The following is a 16,938-nucleotide window of genomic DNA, read 5'->3' on the forward strand; positions in this document are numbered from 1 at the left end:
ATAGAATCATCTAAAAAAAATATTTGTACAATCTTGTATCAAATTGCAATTTTGTTTGTAAATATATTTATATGAAAAAAATATTTTTCATTTTCCCCTCTAAGTTCACTATACCCTTACAAAATATATGGCTTTTTATGTTCCACTCTGTTTTAGTGTTTTTTTCAATAGGCAGTGAAAAGGACAACTTCCCCCTTTAAGAGGTTTGGGGTTTTTTATGTAAGCACAGAAACCAGCTTGTGCACTTTCTATAGAAATCCAATGCATATCATGGTAATGTAAGTGCAGTGATTTTTTTTAAAAAGCAGTTATGATTGATTGACTTCTGTATATGAAAACATAATATATGATTATCATACAATATCCATTACAGAATATACAATCATCAAAACTGCAGATATATAAATACATTTTTAGCAACATCAAAGCAACAGTTTTATCTTATACACAGCATATGTATACAGAGTTATTAGACTAAAATTTTCATCTTGTTTTTTTCTCAAAAGCTTGCTGAAACCCAGAACATACTGTATTTGTAAATGGACTGCTTGACAGTGCTGTTAAGAAATTAAAGTGAACAAAGCTAAAAAAAGTATATGCAATTCAGTTGCTATAAAACAAACAAGCCCCTCCCGTTTTCCACTGTCACTGTTGTTTTCCTATGAGACGGCAGCATTGGTGTGAGCAGCAGTTCTGCAGAGTTCGATCATACAAGTGTTTCTGGGAGGGCATCGGGGTTATCAGGTGATAATAGCTCCCAAATTTGCCACCTCTCCCTTTGCCAATCCTGCCAGTCCAACTCCGAAACGTTTTTACTGTTCTGACTGTGAGGTGCCGTGGAGTTGATGTGACCCGCTCGAGTGGGCGGGCCCGGCCGCTCCTGCCTGGGGTTGACCTGGTCAGGGGCTTTGGCTGGCAGTCCTCCAGCTGCTCTGGTCCCTGAACCTTTTTCTGGGCGTTGATGCCTCCACAAAGAGTGCAACGTTGAAGAAACGCTTGGTCGCTGTGACAACGCAGAGCTTGTTTTTGCTGGGCCGGGGTAGGGGGGTGGCGGTCGCTCTTTTCTGTAGGAGGGCTTGGCGGTGCTTGGCGAACAACCCGCGTTCAAGTCACGCTCACTGAGGTCCTCCACGCTGCTTAAAGTCAAGTGCTGCTCCGACCTTGAGTGTGACAGGTCCGAACTCCTGACGCCGACTTCAATTTGTGGGTTACTGCACACCCGAGACACCGTGGGATGGGGCTGACACTCGGGAATGGCTGCAGTTGTCTGGCTCCTTCGCATGACCTGTCTGCCCAGGTCCCACTCCGAGGAGCTGCCCTGACACCGAGGAGAATACACGGCGAGGTTCCCCTGGGAAAGAGAGCACTGTCCGGGTCGTAGCAAGCTGCTTTCATAAATGTTCCCGTAAGAACCTGGGGGCCAGAGTCAGAAAGACAACATCAGCCTGCATTATCCTTTAACATAAAGAAAACTGCAGGCAGGAATGGGTCAGGGATTTGCTGGGGCCACGCTGGCCCACAAGTAGGGTCAGCACCCAGCGTTGCCAACCCCACAGCTGTGTTCATGCCACTGCATCAGCTGCTGTCAAATCCCCACCAGGCACCCACCTTCCAATGACTTCTAGAAGAATATAAAACTAATTTTGGAAACACTTTTAAATAACTTTTCAAATTATCTTCTGACAGTTTGAAATGTCACTGCATTTGCATAGCCACTGTGCTTCTCTGTATTTTATTAACAATCACCTTTACAAAGTCCAACCCTGGACAATATGAATTCTCCTACTGGTTTCACTGCGATTTCTCAAAGCTAAGGAACCGTTTATGCCTTTGCTAGGTCTGCGCTTAAAACTTGAGGAACAACTGACCTGTCGTTGCTGGATCTTTGCAGCCACTTTTCAGTGTTGAATGCCAGGTGCCCCAGATATCAAAATGATCTTCAGAAACATCTAAATAGAAGTAGGAAGTTAATTAGTTGATCCTCCTAAGGGCATTATTTCAAAACATACAAATGGAATGCAAAAACCTTACATATAGTATCAGAATCGTTAACATATACAGGCATCCGACTCGCAGTGCACCTAACCCAACCATCTAAAATGTATTTGTTCACAGCTGCTTGCTGTTTCAGGCTCAGATCCCAAAACGAGTTCAGTATGCTCTATATGGGCAGGATGCCCGAGTTTGCTGACAGTGGTATTTCCCTTAAGTCCTCTGCCTTGCTGAAGTCAGTCAAGAGAATCTGCCCAAGAACAGGAGGACTTGGCCAACAGCAGGTAGTTCGTGTGCTTTTTATGCGAAAGAATGGCAAAGATCCCTCAGGCAGCCCTAGCTCCAGGGCTCACCAAAAGGCACCTCCACCAACCTGCATCGTCTCTTGTGACTTATAGAGAAGTGCTGTCACAGGATAAGAGATTCAATGAAATGCACGTGTCAGGCATTGTGCTGGATTACAACTGTCTCGGGCCTTTTTCTGATTCTATCTCACAGTAAAGGAATTTCCCAATTTGTCATGAGCCAGTATCACTGTGATACTTATTAAAGTCAAAAGATGGCTAATATGATAAAAAAATATGTAATTTCCTGTCCATAACTTAGTAAAAATTTGACCAAACTTTGAAATGTATTCAGAGATTTAGATGCAGAATGGAGAACATAAATGCCAACTGGCATTTATAAAGCATATAATTCAGATAAGAGACTAAATCCCGCTAATTCCAAAGGAAACTAGGTGCTTAACCAGCTCCTCTGAAATAAAATGGTTTTAAAAATACCACCAAACAGTTATCTGAATCCCTAAGCATTGAAAGTTCTTATAGTTTGGCTCACTAAATATGCGCTTCATGAACGTAATTTCTTTTTAAAACATTTTAAAATGAAAAGCATCTTGAAGTGCTGGTAAGCTATCAGTTTAAACTACAGTTCTTTACATTAGAAATCATTCAGGTGTGCATTCCGTAGATAGCTATGGAAATTATGGATCCCTGCAATAGTGTTGGTAGGTGTGTCATTGGTAGCATATGTAAAGCTGTGCAGCTCAGCTGTGTTCTCCAGTGAGATGGTGTTAGGGTCACTCCTTTCAATTGGAGAAAATTTGTAGCTTGGCACCTTAAAAATCTCAGATTTTTCCAAAGTCCAGACCATAACCTTGAAGGTATTACAGTGCTATGGAGCAAGACTAGAAATCAGTCTGAGATGCTGTCACAGGCTGAAAAGCAGGACATACATAGTTCTATTTTCCTAAATAATATCTCCAAGATTTGAGAAAACTTGTACCAAGAGCATTCCTCACAGATGGCTGAGCTAATAAGGAGGACTGAGCACAGACCCTTTGGGTTGAACACACAAAAGGGATGTTGCTCAATCATTTCTTGTAAGATTACTTACACTATTGCTCCTCAGATCCCAGCAGCTGATAATACAAAACTGACTCTTTTCAATTACTTCGGAAAACCCCCGCAGTCGCTGAGAAGGAGGAACACAAGCAGGATGTACTCTACCTTTTTCAGCCTGCAGTGCAGAAGAATTCTCCTTTGTCTTAGGCTGCAAATGTCCAACCAGCGTGTACTGTTCAGGTACCTTGTACAGCTTCTCTGGGCTGCGCGCACCTTCTTCTTGCATGGTCATCAGCGAGCGCTCAGACAGTACCGGGGAGTTGTTGTCGTAAGGGGAGACATCTCCACTTGAAGCTTTGTTGGAGTCTGTGGAAGAATGTCTTCCTCCTGTGGAGTAGGAACCTTCTGATCGCAGCATCTCAGGGCTCCTGAGAGATTTTGATAAACAAACTACAGTTAATGAAAAATGTGTTATGTTCACAGCTACAGGTGCAGCTTGACATCGTACAAATGAAATAAAATACGGGACTGTGATCACAGTTGCTGAAATGAAAACATTTCAGAAGCAGTACAGAGGTGAATTTTCCATGAGTAAAACTTTCGCCATGAAGTGGCCAGCAGAGGCCACTAAAAATCAAAAGATGTCGCTGTCAAGAAAGAAAACAACAAAAATCACACAACGCTACAGCTCACCACAGGAAATTAAGTTGTGAATCAATTCCTTATGTTACCTTGACAATTTAGCTTGTTGGAACAGTAAATCTGAGGGCATGATAGGGAAGATTAGTGTGATGCTAAGCAGTATGCTAAAATGACTTCTTCCATCCTGAAGTCCTACACGGTCAGAGAAATCACAACCTTACTTGCCTCTCATGCTATGAGAAGGATCCTCTTTGAGAGACACCAGAAGATAATTATTCTACAGGTGACAAGCAGGTGCATCTACTGTACTTCTGATGGGGGCAACAAACAACTAGCTCTGTTGCTAACTTCTACAACTTCTTTTATCCTTTCACTTTGACATCACCAACAGCATGGCCTGCATTTCATTTTGAGAAAAAAAGGCAAACCAAACTCCCACCAAAGTAAAGCCAAAGCTCAGAGAGACAGCTCTCATTTCTGAAATGTGCTAGAAACATTGAGGATGACTTCTTGAACTGTTATAGTTTACTGTGCAAATACAAGGCAGTTCGTGAATCACTAAACCTCACAAAGAATATGCAGAAATACTCTGTAAACAGACCTTTTTTTTCCTGTTGGTTCTCCCTAATTTGTATTTCTATTACTCATTTCTCTGCACTGTGATCTTTGTTTCTTAGGCGCTTATCTTTTGCTTCTCTTGAATCAAACACTTCTCTTGGTGATCTCACGTTAATATCTGTTCTAACTGAATGCCATATGACAGAGGCTCATTCTGTAAATGGGTACTGAGAATGGTCAGCCCTTCTTAGAGTCAAATTCAAAGAGAGCTTGAACTGAGTGAACAGCCAAAGCACATTATTTGTCATGGAACAATAACCCTCTTTTCAGACAAATGAAATAAAACTGAAGAAAGAAAATAAAGAACACACACAGTGGTAAGACAGGCTAGCCACAGCATGCTAAATATTAATTCAGAAATAATGACACCACTTTCAAGCTGGCTTTTTTTTTTCTGGCCAATTTACATATTTCCTGTCCCAAAACATAGTATATATATATACACTAACTCCATTATTATTATGTTATTCAACATTCTATTTTTTCCCAGTATAAAAGCAACCATAAACTGTCAGGAATTAATTAACTAAGTTTACTCCTCGGTAACTTCCAGCATAAAATTCATCACTGACCTGATCCTGAACCTTAACTGTGGCCAAGTCAAAAAACCAGAGCTGCTATTTGACAAAGCAGTGCTGTCTCATGCTTCCTAGTGTGGTCAGCATGGTAATGCTGGGGAGCTGTTAAGAAAAAAAAAAAACAACTCATGCCTCAATTATGTAACTTCCCACCTCAATTTCTCATCTGAAGATGAGACCTCGCCTGGAGTACTATGTCTAGCTCTAAAGCCTTCCAGCTCCTGAAGGGGGGCTACAGGAAAGCTGGGGAGGGGCTAGGGCAGGGTAGATTTAGACCAGACATTAGGAAGAAGTTCTTTACTACGAGGGTGGTGAAACACTGGCACAGGTTGCCCAGAGACGGGGTGGAGGCCCCATCCCTGGAGACATTCAAGGCCAGGCTGGATGTGGCTCTGAGCAACCTGATCCAGTTAAAGATGTCCCTGCTCACTGCAGGGAGTTGGACTAGATGACCCTTACAGGTCCCTTCCAGCCCAACGCATTCTATGATTTGGTGAGTCCAGTGTAAATCAATGTATAAACAGCCATGCACTGAAGAAATATTATCTATCACAACTCTTTTTTTTTTCCTCTTTTTTTGTCCCTTCCTTCTTTCTGCCCTCCTACATTCTTCGAAACCTTGTGCAGTGAGTGTGAGTTAAGACAAGATTTAAGTAATGTTTTGGGAATTTTGGAAGAACCAGAAAGACCTGAGAATAAAGGAGACAAAACTCCTACGACCAAATGGTTTTCCCTCCAGCTTTCTAGACTGAATGTTACTTAAACCTCACTCTGCTAGCGTACAGACAGGATCAAAACCTTTGTTGCACAGAGCAAAGAGAGAGGTGTGTCCCCACTCAGCCATGGCAAGGTAACACAAGGAATAGTGGAAAGGGAAATGGAAATGAAAGAATGCAGGAACACAAACTTGAGCTTTGTGAAACACTGATTTCATGTCTTACCTTCAATGATCTGTTAGATCTGTCTCTTCTCAAGACAGAGCTCCTGATAAAACTTTACTTGAGTGGAAACAGTAAAATCTTTGGAAAGATCCAGATGCTCAAGTTTCGAAACTAATTTACAATTTCTGCTAGTAAGCCCATGCAATTGTACACATATGTAATATCACTTTCAAATTTGTTTAGAAAAAATAGTTTTAAAAATCAAAGAAAATATCTGCAGACTCTGCCAATCTTACTACAAGAAATCATCAAAATGGATTGAATATTTTCAAGTTGAAAATTGATCTTGTACATCTACAGCTTTACTATGTTCTTCACGAACAAAATAAAACACAACTTGCCAAAGACTTCAGGTCACATCTTTCCAACTGAAGAATGAATTCTCACATACTCCTTAAAACAAAACTTTTACATCTATTTACTTCACGGTTTGAGTTCAGTAGGAAATAGATGTTTACTAAAATTTAAAATTTGTCTCCCCTTGGATAGCTGTAAGATTCTCTACCCACATACTGGGAAAAAACTAAACTGGGAGGCAAATGTAAACACTGCATAAGATATGTATTTGTCTATATGCAGTCTCCAAGTAAGAGCAGATATGATCTCCACAAAGAATAGTTTATTTACTATCAAATGTGAGGAACAGGAAGGCCAGTAAAGTATTTTCCAGTGGTTATGAATTATATTAAAGTAAACACTTAAAAAGTGGTTATGTACAAACTGAAAGATATGACAGCTGCAAAAGGAACCTATGCCATGTCTGTTCTAAAATACTGTTTCAGATTCCAGAACAAAAATCAATTAGGCTATGAAGGCATCTTGCACTTTCCTTTCTAACTGGTATCCTTCTGAAATTGATGTTATCCAGCACAGCATCACAGTCTATTTGCATAGGTGAACTGGAAACAATGTTAATAATAATAATTACTTCTACTGGGGATATTCATACTTTTCTACTAGCATTAAGGTCATCAAAACAGCAAAACTCTTTCTGCTGTTGGCAGAAATCCTCTTCTGTTATATCTTAAAGTTTCTGAGTGGGAAAACAATTATGTCTTACAATAAGCAAATCACACAAAGTATGACAGATTGGCAGCATGGAGTAGCAATTTCCACACATATCTGAGGAACACAGGTGCCACTCATGAAAGAGATTATTGCTGGATTACGGTTGCTGCTGTAACAGGGTAAGAGGACTCAATGATTCAGGGAGCCTCTACAGCTTTGAAAATTATTTATACATACTGCATGGCCTAATATAGGGCTTCATCTTTGTATGAAGGATGGATTAAAACCCATCATCACCACCCAAAACCACTCAAAAATTCTGTAACTTGGAAGCTCATTTACTCTAAAAGGACTATTAAACATGGTAAGCAATAAATAATCGTAAGAAACACATTTTATTTTTGTGTTAAAGATGCTTCATCTTACAGCCGGAACCTCCAAATTCCATTGTCACAAAGCCAACATACAAAATGTTGGGAAGTCATCCACGAAAGCACATTTCATAATTGCTGAAAATGGTAATTAGTGTTCTACCATGAATGACTTCCATAAACTCCCTGAAACACCATTCACGATGCTCAGCTCTTAAGAGAACTGAAAGATGAGGAACATCTGATTTGTCCTCCTCTGCGGAGGAAAAGAGAGTGTGTTCTCTCTGCTAGATCAGAACCAAGAAAAGATTTGTAGTGACATCAGAAAGAGAGATGTGAGGACAATTGCAGAAGCAGGATCTTAACATGACATTAAAGTCTTGAAGGTGATTCCATACTCTACATTATGCAGCCAACTAGCTTTTCTGATGAAGACTGTCCCAAGAATATGTAAAGTTTTCTGTTACACAGAACCAAATTTGGATCCCGAATATACGACCATGAAATTTCCAAGAGTAGTAACGACATATTTTGGAGGCTCATTTTTATCAAATCATTTTTACCAAACATCTCCTTGTTGTCTGCTGCCTCACATTTCTTATAGGAAAAATAAACAACAAATATGTAGCCTAAAAATTGAGATTACATTCTGAAATAGATTAATCTCTTAAGAGCATCACACTCCTAGCAATAACACTAAGCAACATTCTCTCTAATTGCCTGGAATATCTTAGCCAAGAAGTTGCAGTCACAGTGAAAATATATCTCATTAACATTAAGAATAAATCACTTACATGATAGCAGAGTAGAAGAAAAATGACAGATAGTAAGTTTTTCCTATCTCAGTGATACTTCATCTGCCCATTACTGAAAATAAATTGGTACCAGAGTAAGCCATATGTTCCTATTTGGTTTTGTAACCTTTTTTACAAAATCCCTTTTGTCAGCTGTGACCAGCTGTGCACGAAATATCCATTTTCTCCTGTACGTGTGCATGCTGGCTGAAAAGTAAGGAAGCTCAAGGGAAGGTCAATTGACTTAAAGGAAACAGGCTCTAACAATAATTTGTCACATCCACAATGATTGGTGGCAAATTTATGCTCAACCCATATATCTGTAGCCACATGTGAGATACAATGTTATGTCTTTATATTATACAGACGGTGAAATCCAGCATGAAGGTTTTTATTATCTTGGGTTAGAAATATTACAATCATTCCAAACTGAGGGCTTAAAGAAAGAAGTCTCCACAGACTTCACCAACATGATGTGATTTGCAGCGTCTTTCTTAATTGTGGTCTTGGCTTTTGGTGAACAAGTGTAAAAGACAGCTAGCGTACCTCTAATTATCCTGAATTTATTGTGATCTAAATGTACACTTGGTTACTTGTCATTCAGGCATAAACTAACTGAAATTATTTCATGTCTGTGGTAGACTAAGAAAACACCCAGAAACAATTACCACAAAATAGATGATCTGTGTTAATTTGCTACTGGATGTTATGTGTTCATGTGGTTAAGTCAACAAACTAATAAAATCCTTTTCAGCACAATATATTCTTCCTATATTTTTTGGTTTTGATTTCTGTAATTAAAGAAAGCCTTTTCCTCCATGTGTTAATTATACTATTTCATTTATACCTCTTCCTTTAAAGCCAGGCACAATATTATATTACCTCCAACTACACAAAGTTCAGAGTGAGAGGAAAAAAATCATAGTTGACTGTACAAATTCAATTTTAATTACATTCTGAATGCACTAGGCACTTTCCATACACATGGGAAGACAAAGCCCAATCTGTCCCAGAGAGTTTACACTCTAGGAAACCTCTTATAAACTACGTAAAGCAAGCCTGTTAAATTTTGTGATTTTGGGGTCTGACTTACTGGGATCCACTAGAACAAAGGCAATGACTGTGTCCCATGAGAAAGTCAGGAATCCTGTAAATCCGAATGTACATCATAGGATTAAGGCACACAGGTGTAGGCATATATACACCTTACACAAAGTTGGTATATGTTATGCATCTAACTGCAATAGTGACTGGTGTGATTTTTTTTTTCTCTTCAGATCTTTCATACAGCATACAAATAAATAATATCCAAAGAGTTGCCATAAACCTGCTGTTATGGCAGTTGACTTGGTTACAGCGTCCTATGTGTACACAATAGGAAAAAAACAACAAACTGGTAAAACGGCTAGCTGTGATTGTGTGAAGGCACTCTAGGGTGTGTTTCAAAGATCGTGTAATACACGCCTCCTGTTACTGAAGACTACCACAAACCCAGGACACGAACCAGCAGTCCCTAGAATACATCCTGTCAGATAATAGTGCACTGAATATTTTTATGTACATGTCACTCAGTTCTCTGCAGCGGAACGCAATCTTTCCTCTGAATCGAGAAACAAGATTTGTCTTTAGAAAACACTGTACAAGTGTCATAACTTCTTTGGCAGAGTCTGTGTAATGGGGAGGATACTTCTACTCCACTGTAGATAGTGCAGAAGAGATGTGGAAAACTAGAACCTTTTGAACACTTCCAGCGGGAGACAGAAATTCCCAGCAGAAACGGGGATGATGAAAAAAACAGATTACTCACGATGACTGGGAAGCTTTCCTCCTCAGCAAATAGTCCACAACATCTGGGTCAGTCTCTAATAGGCTAATAAGCACTTCATTCTGTAGGTCAGGGGAAACCTATGAAGAAAACAAAAAGTAGAGATTCATGTTGTTTCACACATTAATTTCACATAATTAATTTCACAAATTAATTTTGGTGCTATGCCTAATCTGAAAGACCAAGCACATTTACAGAAAGCATATAAAATAAATACTCAGAAGCTTCCACTTAAAAGAGAAATTTCACGTAACAATAGGTGAAGCAGGACTGAAGATCACTTTGTACAATACCAAATGCTGATTACTGTTCAACAGTCTATAGGTATCCAGTTGGGTATTATATCTGATAATAACAGTGGGATTACTCATATATTGCAATCTCAAAAGCTCGAGTTTAAGGTCCTCACCTTACATCCCCATTCAAAGACTGGGGGACATTTAAAAATTTCCATTCCGAGTGACTCTACTTCTTTTTTAACAATGTGAAATGTAATTACACGGGAGGAAGACTGTTTCCTCACGTGTTCTGCGGCACTTAACTTATCACTTTCTCATAGGGAATTTCATGGCAACTATTCCGTCAATGAAATTCTTCAATCGCTTCATTTCAGTGAGAGCTGCCAAAGGTCAACATTTTTCTAAATGAAGCCTTACAAACATTTAATATTAAGGTATCCTTATGGCCAAATCTTGAGATGTAGAAGCCTTTAAATTCCTGCTTCTGCTCTGTCAGAACCTGAGTAATTACAGAGTTCTGTTGTCCATAACTCAGGTTTACAAGTGAGTCCTGTTAGATCCCCAGCCACTCCGCTCTTTGGGTGGTAGCAACAGACTCAACTATAATTTGTGTCATCTTCTTTGGAGTTTGGGTTTCTGGCTGGCTAACTCTCTCTAGTACATTTTACATGGAGATGAACATTCAAAACATTTGATAGCTTCAGCTGCTGCAGGATATAGCAACATCTTCTGGGCACGTAGCAGGAGTGGAAATCCAAAAACTGCCCAAGTGAACTCTGTGCTTCCAAGTGCATTCTACATGAGTCTTATCCATCCTTAAGTGAGTTTGTCCACATCACAGTGGAACATTCAACTCAACCGCACTGTAGCAGATGAAACTGTCTGAGAAACTTGAACTAACAGCCCAGGTTCACCCATGACGGATGGAGCTGGAGGCAAGACAATCTCAGCAAGGGGTCATCAACTGTGCAGTATGCTTCTGGACTCAATTTGTCAGAGCCTGAATCTCTTGACCTTCAGGTTGCAATGCATGGGCCATTTGTTCTCCCTGACATTTCCTGGGAAATAAGAATAAAATTACTAATAGATTCCTTAGGGGAATATCTCAGTCTGGGAGGTATTCAGGGAATCAAGTTACAGAAAAGGCATGTTTCTTTAAAAAAGAAAACAATTTGCAAAAAAAATGAAGATATGCATCATTTATTTCAAATTGATCCAAAATCCCTATGAAAAACTTGTGTGATCACATATTCCTTTTTAAAAAATTATATTTAGCCTCTAAGCTGGAAAAATATCTTACTGATGGTGATTGATATACCAGTCTTAAAATAAATTATCTTCTCTTTATAGAAACACATTTTGGGAAACCTGGTGTGCTCTACTTCTCTGTTTAGACAGCTTTCATATACAGCAAAATAAACTGCAGATAAAGTTTGAGGGTAAAGCAGAATCCATGCCTTTCTGCATGTAACTTACTATTCAGCTTTATATCAAGTTGATAAACTCACAAGAATCTACTGAGATGACTTTGTCAGAAAAACAAACATTTGGTTTCCATTTTTAAAAATTATAAAAATAAAAATGATTCAGAAAAAGTTCCAATAGGAAGTTCATTTACAACTGAAAGCATCTGCAAAATCAAAAATTAACAGTTCTATTGAATTATAGGACTTTTACCTCAGTGAATGAGTGCATATTAATTTATGATCCTTCAAATGGATTGGTATTGATGGTCTCCTTGCTAATAATCTACTGGGTTTGAGACTTCTCCTGTGTGGCAACTTACTTCAGTTTAATTAACTAACTTGCAAGAATAGAAATGGTATGCATGTAACTATTAACTTACAGACACCTACCACACTGGTATCTCAGGAAGATGATATAGAGCTGAAATAACTGTCACTGAATCAGTTGTTTAACTGTCAGTTGGGGCTGAGTACATGGGTGAGAACTTGAAAACGCACAACCAAGCTTCTCTTCTCCATCCTCCAGGCCAAGTCCAAGCCAATGAGACAAAGCGCAGCTGAGTTGTGCTTCCCAACATTCAATTGCTGGGCATAGCTCAGAGGCTGGTAAAGAAGAATCTTTTGTACATTCCCGTAAAACATTTTAATACATCCCTAAGACTCATTCAAACAGATAAGAAAGGAATATGAATGGCTTTAACATCAATGAAGCTAGGCCAGAATCCATCTTCTATACGAAATCCAGAAGTCTGCATATTACTGATGTCGATGGTAATTGCTTAATAAAAACAGTCCCCAGGATCCAGGGTTGTTCTGACAAACAAAACCTTCCTGGTCCACCAACACATCAGAATCACTCTGACATTGTGGTCTGGGTGCAATAACACATCCCCATTTCCTAGGTTTTATTTCACAAATGTTGTTCCTATTTCAATGCTGAAGCCAAGAAGAGTTTTAGAACTTCCCTATATGCAGAAGTAACAGAAACAAAACAACAAACACAAAAACACCTTAGCAGCAAAACACTAGGTTATAGCTGTAGCTAAATGCTCCAGATGTTTTTATTAAATAGCATAAATGTCAAGTATAATCAGCCGTTCTGGTTTGGCCCCACTCGTTTGGAAAAACGAATTGCTGCTGCCTGATTTAAAACGATCAGAGTTTTATTACAATTATATGTATGAGTTTTTTCCTTTCAATGCATCTATCACCAAATGATGCACTGGGCTGATGATCTTCAGAATACAAACTCTCTCCATGCTGCTGAAGAAAATATGAAAAATACAAAAGTAAACGCTCGTAGAAGCTTCATAAAACACTAACTGAGCAATCTGACACAATCCTACAGATCAAGTATCATGTGTGAGTCTAGCCATTACTCTAGAAAACAGGCAGAAGTGTCGTATTGTTGGTTAAACTAGAGCAATGTGAAGAGTGAAAGTACCCAGAGATGCTCAGCTGTTAGACTTTTCTATAAATTTCACATCAATGCATTTCAGCTTTCAGGATCGCATCTGAGATAGGTTTATCTTTCTCTCACATGCAGCTAGCCTCTCATTTTGAAATCTAATTCTAATCTCCCTCCACAGTCTGCTAAGCTGCTCTGGTGGAAAAAAAAAAAAAAGAGAGAGCCTTTTTTTCCCCACAGTTTGTTTAACCTTCAGATGAAAATGCAAGCACTGAAGAGATAAAGGAATAAATCCGTCACAATTGAAAGATACCTTATGTAGGTTAGTCTAACCGTAAGCTCCACCCTTTCCACACTGAAAGTTGGAATGTGCGCCTAAGTATTATGTACTGAGATGTGGTTGTGCCATAAAATGTTCTTAAAGAGAAACAACAATAAGAAAACTTCAAGTGTTGCATGTAGTCTTATTCAAGTATTAATTTAAGTCTGCTAGTGCTATCCATACTGTGGGCCAGTAGACCTTTGCACAAAAGTGCAGTTCTGTCATTTTATTTTCCTGCTGTGGAAGGAAAAATTGCACCTAAAGTTTCCCCAACCTGTGAAAAACATTACGAGGAAAAAAAAAATTACCAAGTGTTTCACTGGAACAAGAACAAAAATAAAGCAAAGGATGTAATGAAAGGCAATACAGTGTGATGGAAAAGATGAGAAAACCACAAAAAAGTTCATCTGAGGCAAAGACTGATAGGTAGGGCTTGTGACTGCTTTCTCAAGCTCCTCTCTGTCGAAATCCAGTAGACACCTTCCCCTTACAGTACTATGTGGCCATTAGTCCCACGTGCCCACAGCCCAGGCTTGTCCATCCTCTCCCATCAAGGTATCCAGCACCCAGCTTTGCTGGAGCACTGAAGGAGGTTTCCAGAGTGTTGTTCCTCTTGCTTTGACCTCCTCACTATAACATGAAGTGCTGCTTTGCTTCAAGACACAACAACTGAAGGCATTTTCACCATTTTAAGACCACTGGTTTTGTTAAGACATGTATGCCTACTACAACCAAGACAGGATGGTGCACGCCACTAGGTCTGACTGGCCTCTGCTACCCCACAGCAGATCTCTCTCAGGCACAACTGAGAAGACTGATAATTTTGTAGACGAAAAGAGGCAAAGGCAAAGCCACAGAATGAACTGTCCAGGAAACTGTTAGGCATGAGAAATGCGGTTTAACTAAGCAGCATCTTAAGTACACAGCATGTCCAAGTCCAAGGCCATCATCCCATTTATGAAGAACTTCCTTGCTTCAGCAAGAGAACAGAAAGGAAATCAGGAACTACACAGATTTATGCTTTAATCCTCTTATCTAACTGACAAATGAGAAAACCTTTGTCCTTCCTCCCTATTCAACCAATAAGAAAGTCTTTAGTAGAGAGGCTGTTCCTTAAATTAACCAAGGACCTCTTAACCCCTGCAGAAAAATTAGTTCCCTGTCTTCCAAAACTGAGAGATGAAAGGTCATTTTCAGTTCTCTCTTCAAAACTAACAAGCAATGTTGGTGTGTTGTTTGGTATACAACTGAATAGCCAACCCCATCATTTCCACAGAGAGGTATCTTCTAAGGAAGGTATTTTTATGTCTACAACCATTCCAGAGAAGATATAAGCAAACATTTTTAATACTGTTGCTTACCACAAAGCATTTTCCTTGATAGAAGACTGCTTCTTCTACCTATAACTGACCCTAATTTAATGTAGCTTCCACAGTTTATTACATCTTAGTCTACTTGAATGCCAGTCAGGTATTTCCTCACTTAACTTTAAAATGCACAGGAGTAACAAAAAGAAGCATCCACCTACCATGAAAAGGGCTTCATAGTTTTCAATCATCTTTTGTACGACAGCGATGATAGCAGTACTCTCTTCAGCTCGAGCTGAGCTCTGAACTGAGAACTCTTTGTCTGTAGATTTCTGCTTGTGCAACAAATTAGGGCCAAAGATGGTAGCCAGGTTAAGTGATGTCATTTTGTTCCCAGTAATCTAGAAAAAAGAATATGAATCAGGTGAGGTCTCCAAGACTATAATGTGTATGTAAGTATATACATATGTATGTGTACATACAGATACGTATACACACACATCTATACAGAAACCCACATCCACAGACACACTCTCTCCTGATTTGGCAGGTGCTTCATTCATCATAACCAAAACTGAGTGCTATTCAAATAAAAAAATTCTTTAGAAATGTTGAAAACCTTGTTAGGACACCTCTGCAACAACACTGAGGACTTTCTGGATATATTTTCAAATGGATTGGAGGAGTAGAAAGTGGAAGTGCTGCCTGCCCTTAACCCCCTGGAAGCTTGGCAGCAGCATACTTCTGAACTCGGGGAAATCTCCCTCCTACTTCACCATTTCAGCCTATTACTGCCTCTTAGGACTAAATACCAAAAACTGTTAGCATTCTCAAGTAGCACTCATGATTTGAAACAGATGCAGTGAGGAAAAAAAGCCTGTTCCACATTTCAACAGCTTAAATAATTAAGGAGTTTGCTCATTATTTTTATTAATATTTTCCTCTCTTGTTGCTTGTTTCCTAGAACATGCCAAATATTTACTTCTCAGGTGTATTTTTTTTTTGGTTTGGCTTGTGTTGCTTTGGTTTTTTTTTACTTTTTTCCTACTTTTGCAACTGTGCTCAAAGAAGCAGTAGTAACCTGATTTTTGAGGAAAGAGAAGGCTAGGAATACATGCTAGACAGAAATTATCTGAAAAAATATATCATATAGGTTATTAAAACAAAATTTCCATTGTCATATTTGTGATAAGACTGGTTTTCTCCCCTTCTATGCTTTTAACAGAGCAAAAAACAGAGGTCATGTGCTTCCTCTTTATGTCTCCACTTGGTTGCTATTCTGAGAACACAGAAGAAGATGTCAGCAGTTTGCCTATGTAAGACTGTAAGTGAATTTCAGCTGTTGACCCACTATTTCTTGCTGGCTTTTTATAAAGAATGAAAAAATACTATGAGAGCTACTTTTCACTCCTTGCAGTTACATTTAACTAGTTAATTTTTTAAAGGACAACAAGATGCACCAAAAAGAGTCAGTAAAAACAGCATTTCAATAAATCAGTGTTATGAAACAAATCTTTTCAAAGTAGTATTTAATTTTCTTAATTATTTTTTTGGCAGTTGCTCATTCCTTGAAGACTGTAGTCAAACTTAAAATTGTGCACTGACTACACCTGGTTTATTTTTTATAGAGCTCAACTAGACAGCACAGAAACAATAGCAAAAAGAGCTTCTCCTTTTATCTGTGGGACCACTGTGTAATCTCGGAAATGCATCTGCACTAAGGAGGTGCATGGGCAGTCGGTAAAAAGCACATCGGATTTTTCTTTAGAGACTCATCCCAGCATGACTGTGAGTACAGCACACTCCCTTGTTTGCGCACCCCTGTGCACCCAGCTGTTTTTCGGGTGACCTGCTTTTGAAAAACTGTCAGAGCACTGAGCCACCAAGGATGCACAGGCATGGACAGCCATGCCTCGTGTGTGCCAGGGGCAGCCTCTGGCTCTGCCTGGATCTGCATGTGCAGGCTGTTTGTACAAACCGGGAGTCTTCTCTTAACAGCAGCCTCAGGGCATCCCTTGAAACACCTTGTAAACACATCCACTGAAATTAACTGAAGGGGCAATTTTAATGAAGCCAGTCATCCA

General features: G+C 39.2%; 1 protein-coding gene across 1 annotated transcript in view; it reads right to left on the bottom strand.

The window, feature by feature from the left end:
* Window positions 1–706: 706 nt before the first annotated feature.
* Window positions 707–16,938, bottom strand: part of ARHGAP6 (Rho GTPase activating protein 6) — a gene marked incomplete at its 5' end in the record, with an annotated part of 28,548 nt that continues 12,316 nt past the window's right edge. The window contains 5 exons of the mRNA XM_009867491.1: window positions 707–1,413; window positions 1,869–1,949; window positions 3,501–3,763; window positions 10,095–10,192; window positions 15,076–15,255. Of these exons, the coding sequence (XP_009865793.1) occupies window positions 707–1,413; window positions 1,869–1,949; window positions 3,501–3,763; window positions 10,095–10,192; window positions 15,076–15,255 (1,329 nt within the window). The remainder of the gene's footprint in view (window positions 1,414–1,868; window positions 1,950–3,500; window positions 3,764–10,094; window positions 10,193–15,075; window positions 15,256–16,938) is intronic.

The sequence above is a fragment of the Apaloderma vittatum genome, unplaced genomic scaffold, assembly GCF_000703405.1.
Source record: "Apaloderma vittatum isolate BGI_N311 unplaced genomic scaffold, ASM70340v1 scaffold11744, whole genome shotgun sequence".
NCBI classification, from domain to species: domain Eukaryota; kingdom Metazoa; phylum Chordata; class Aves; order Trogoniformes; family Trogonidae; genus Apaloderma; species Apaloderma vittatum.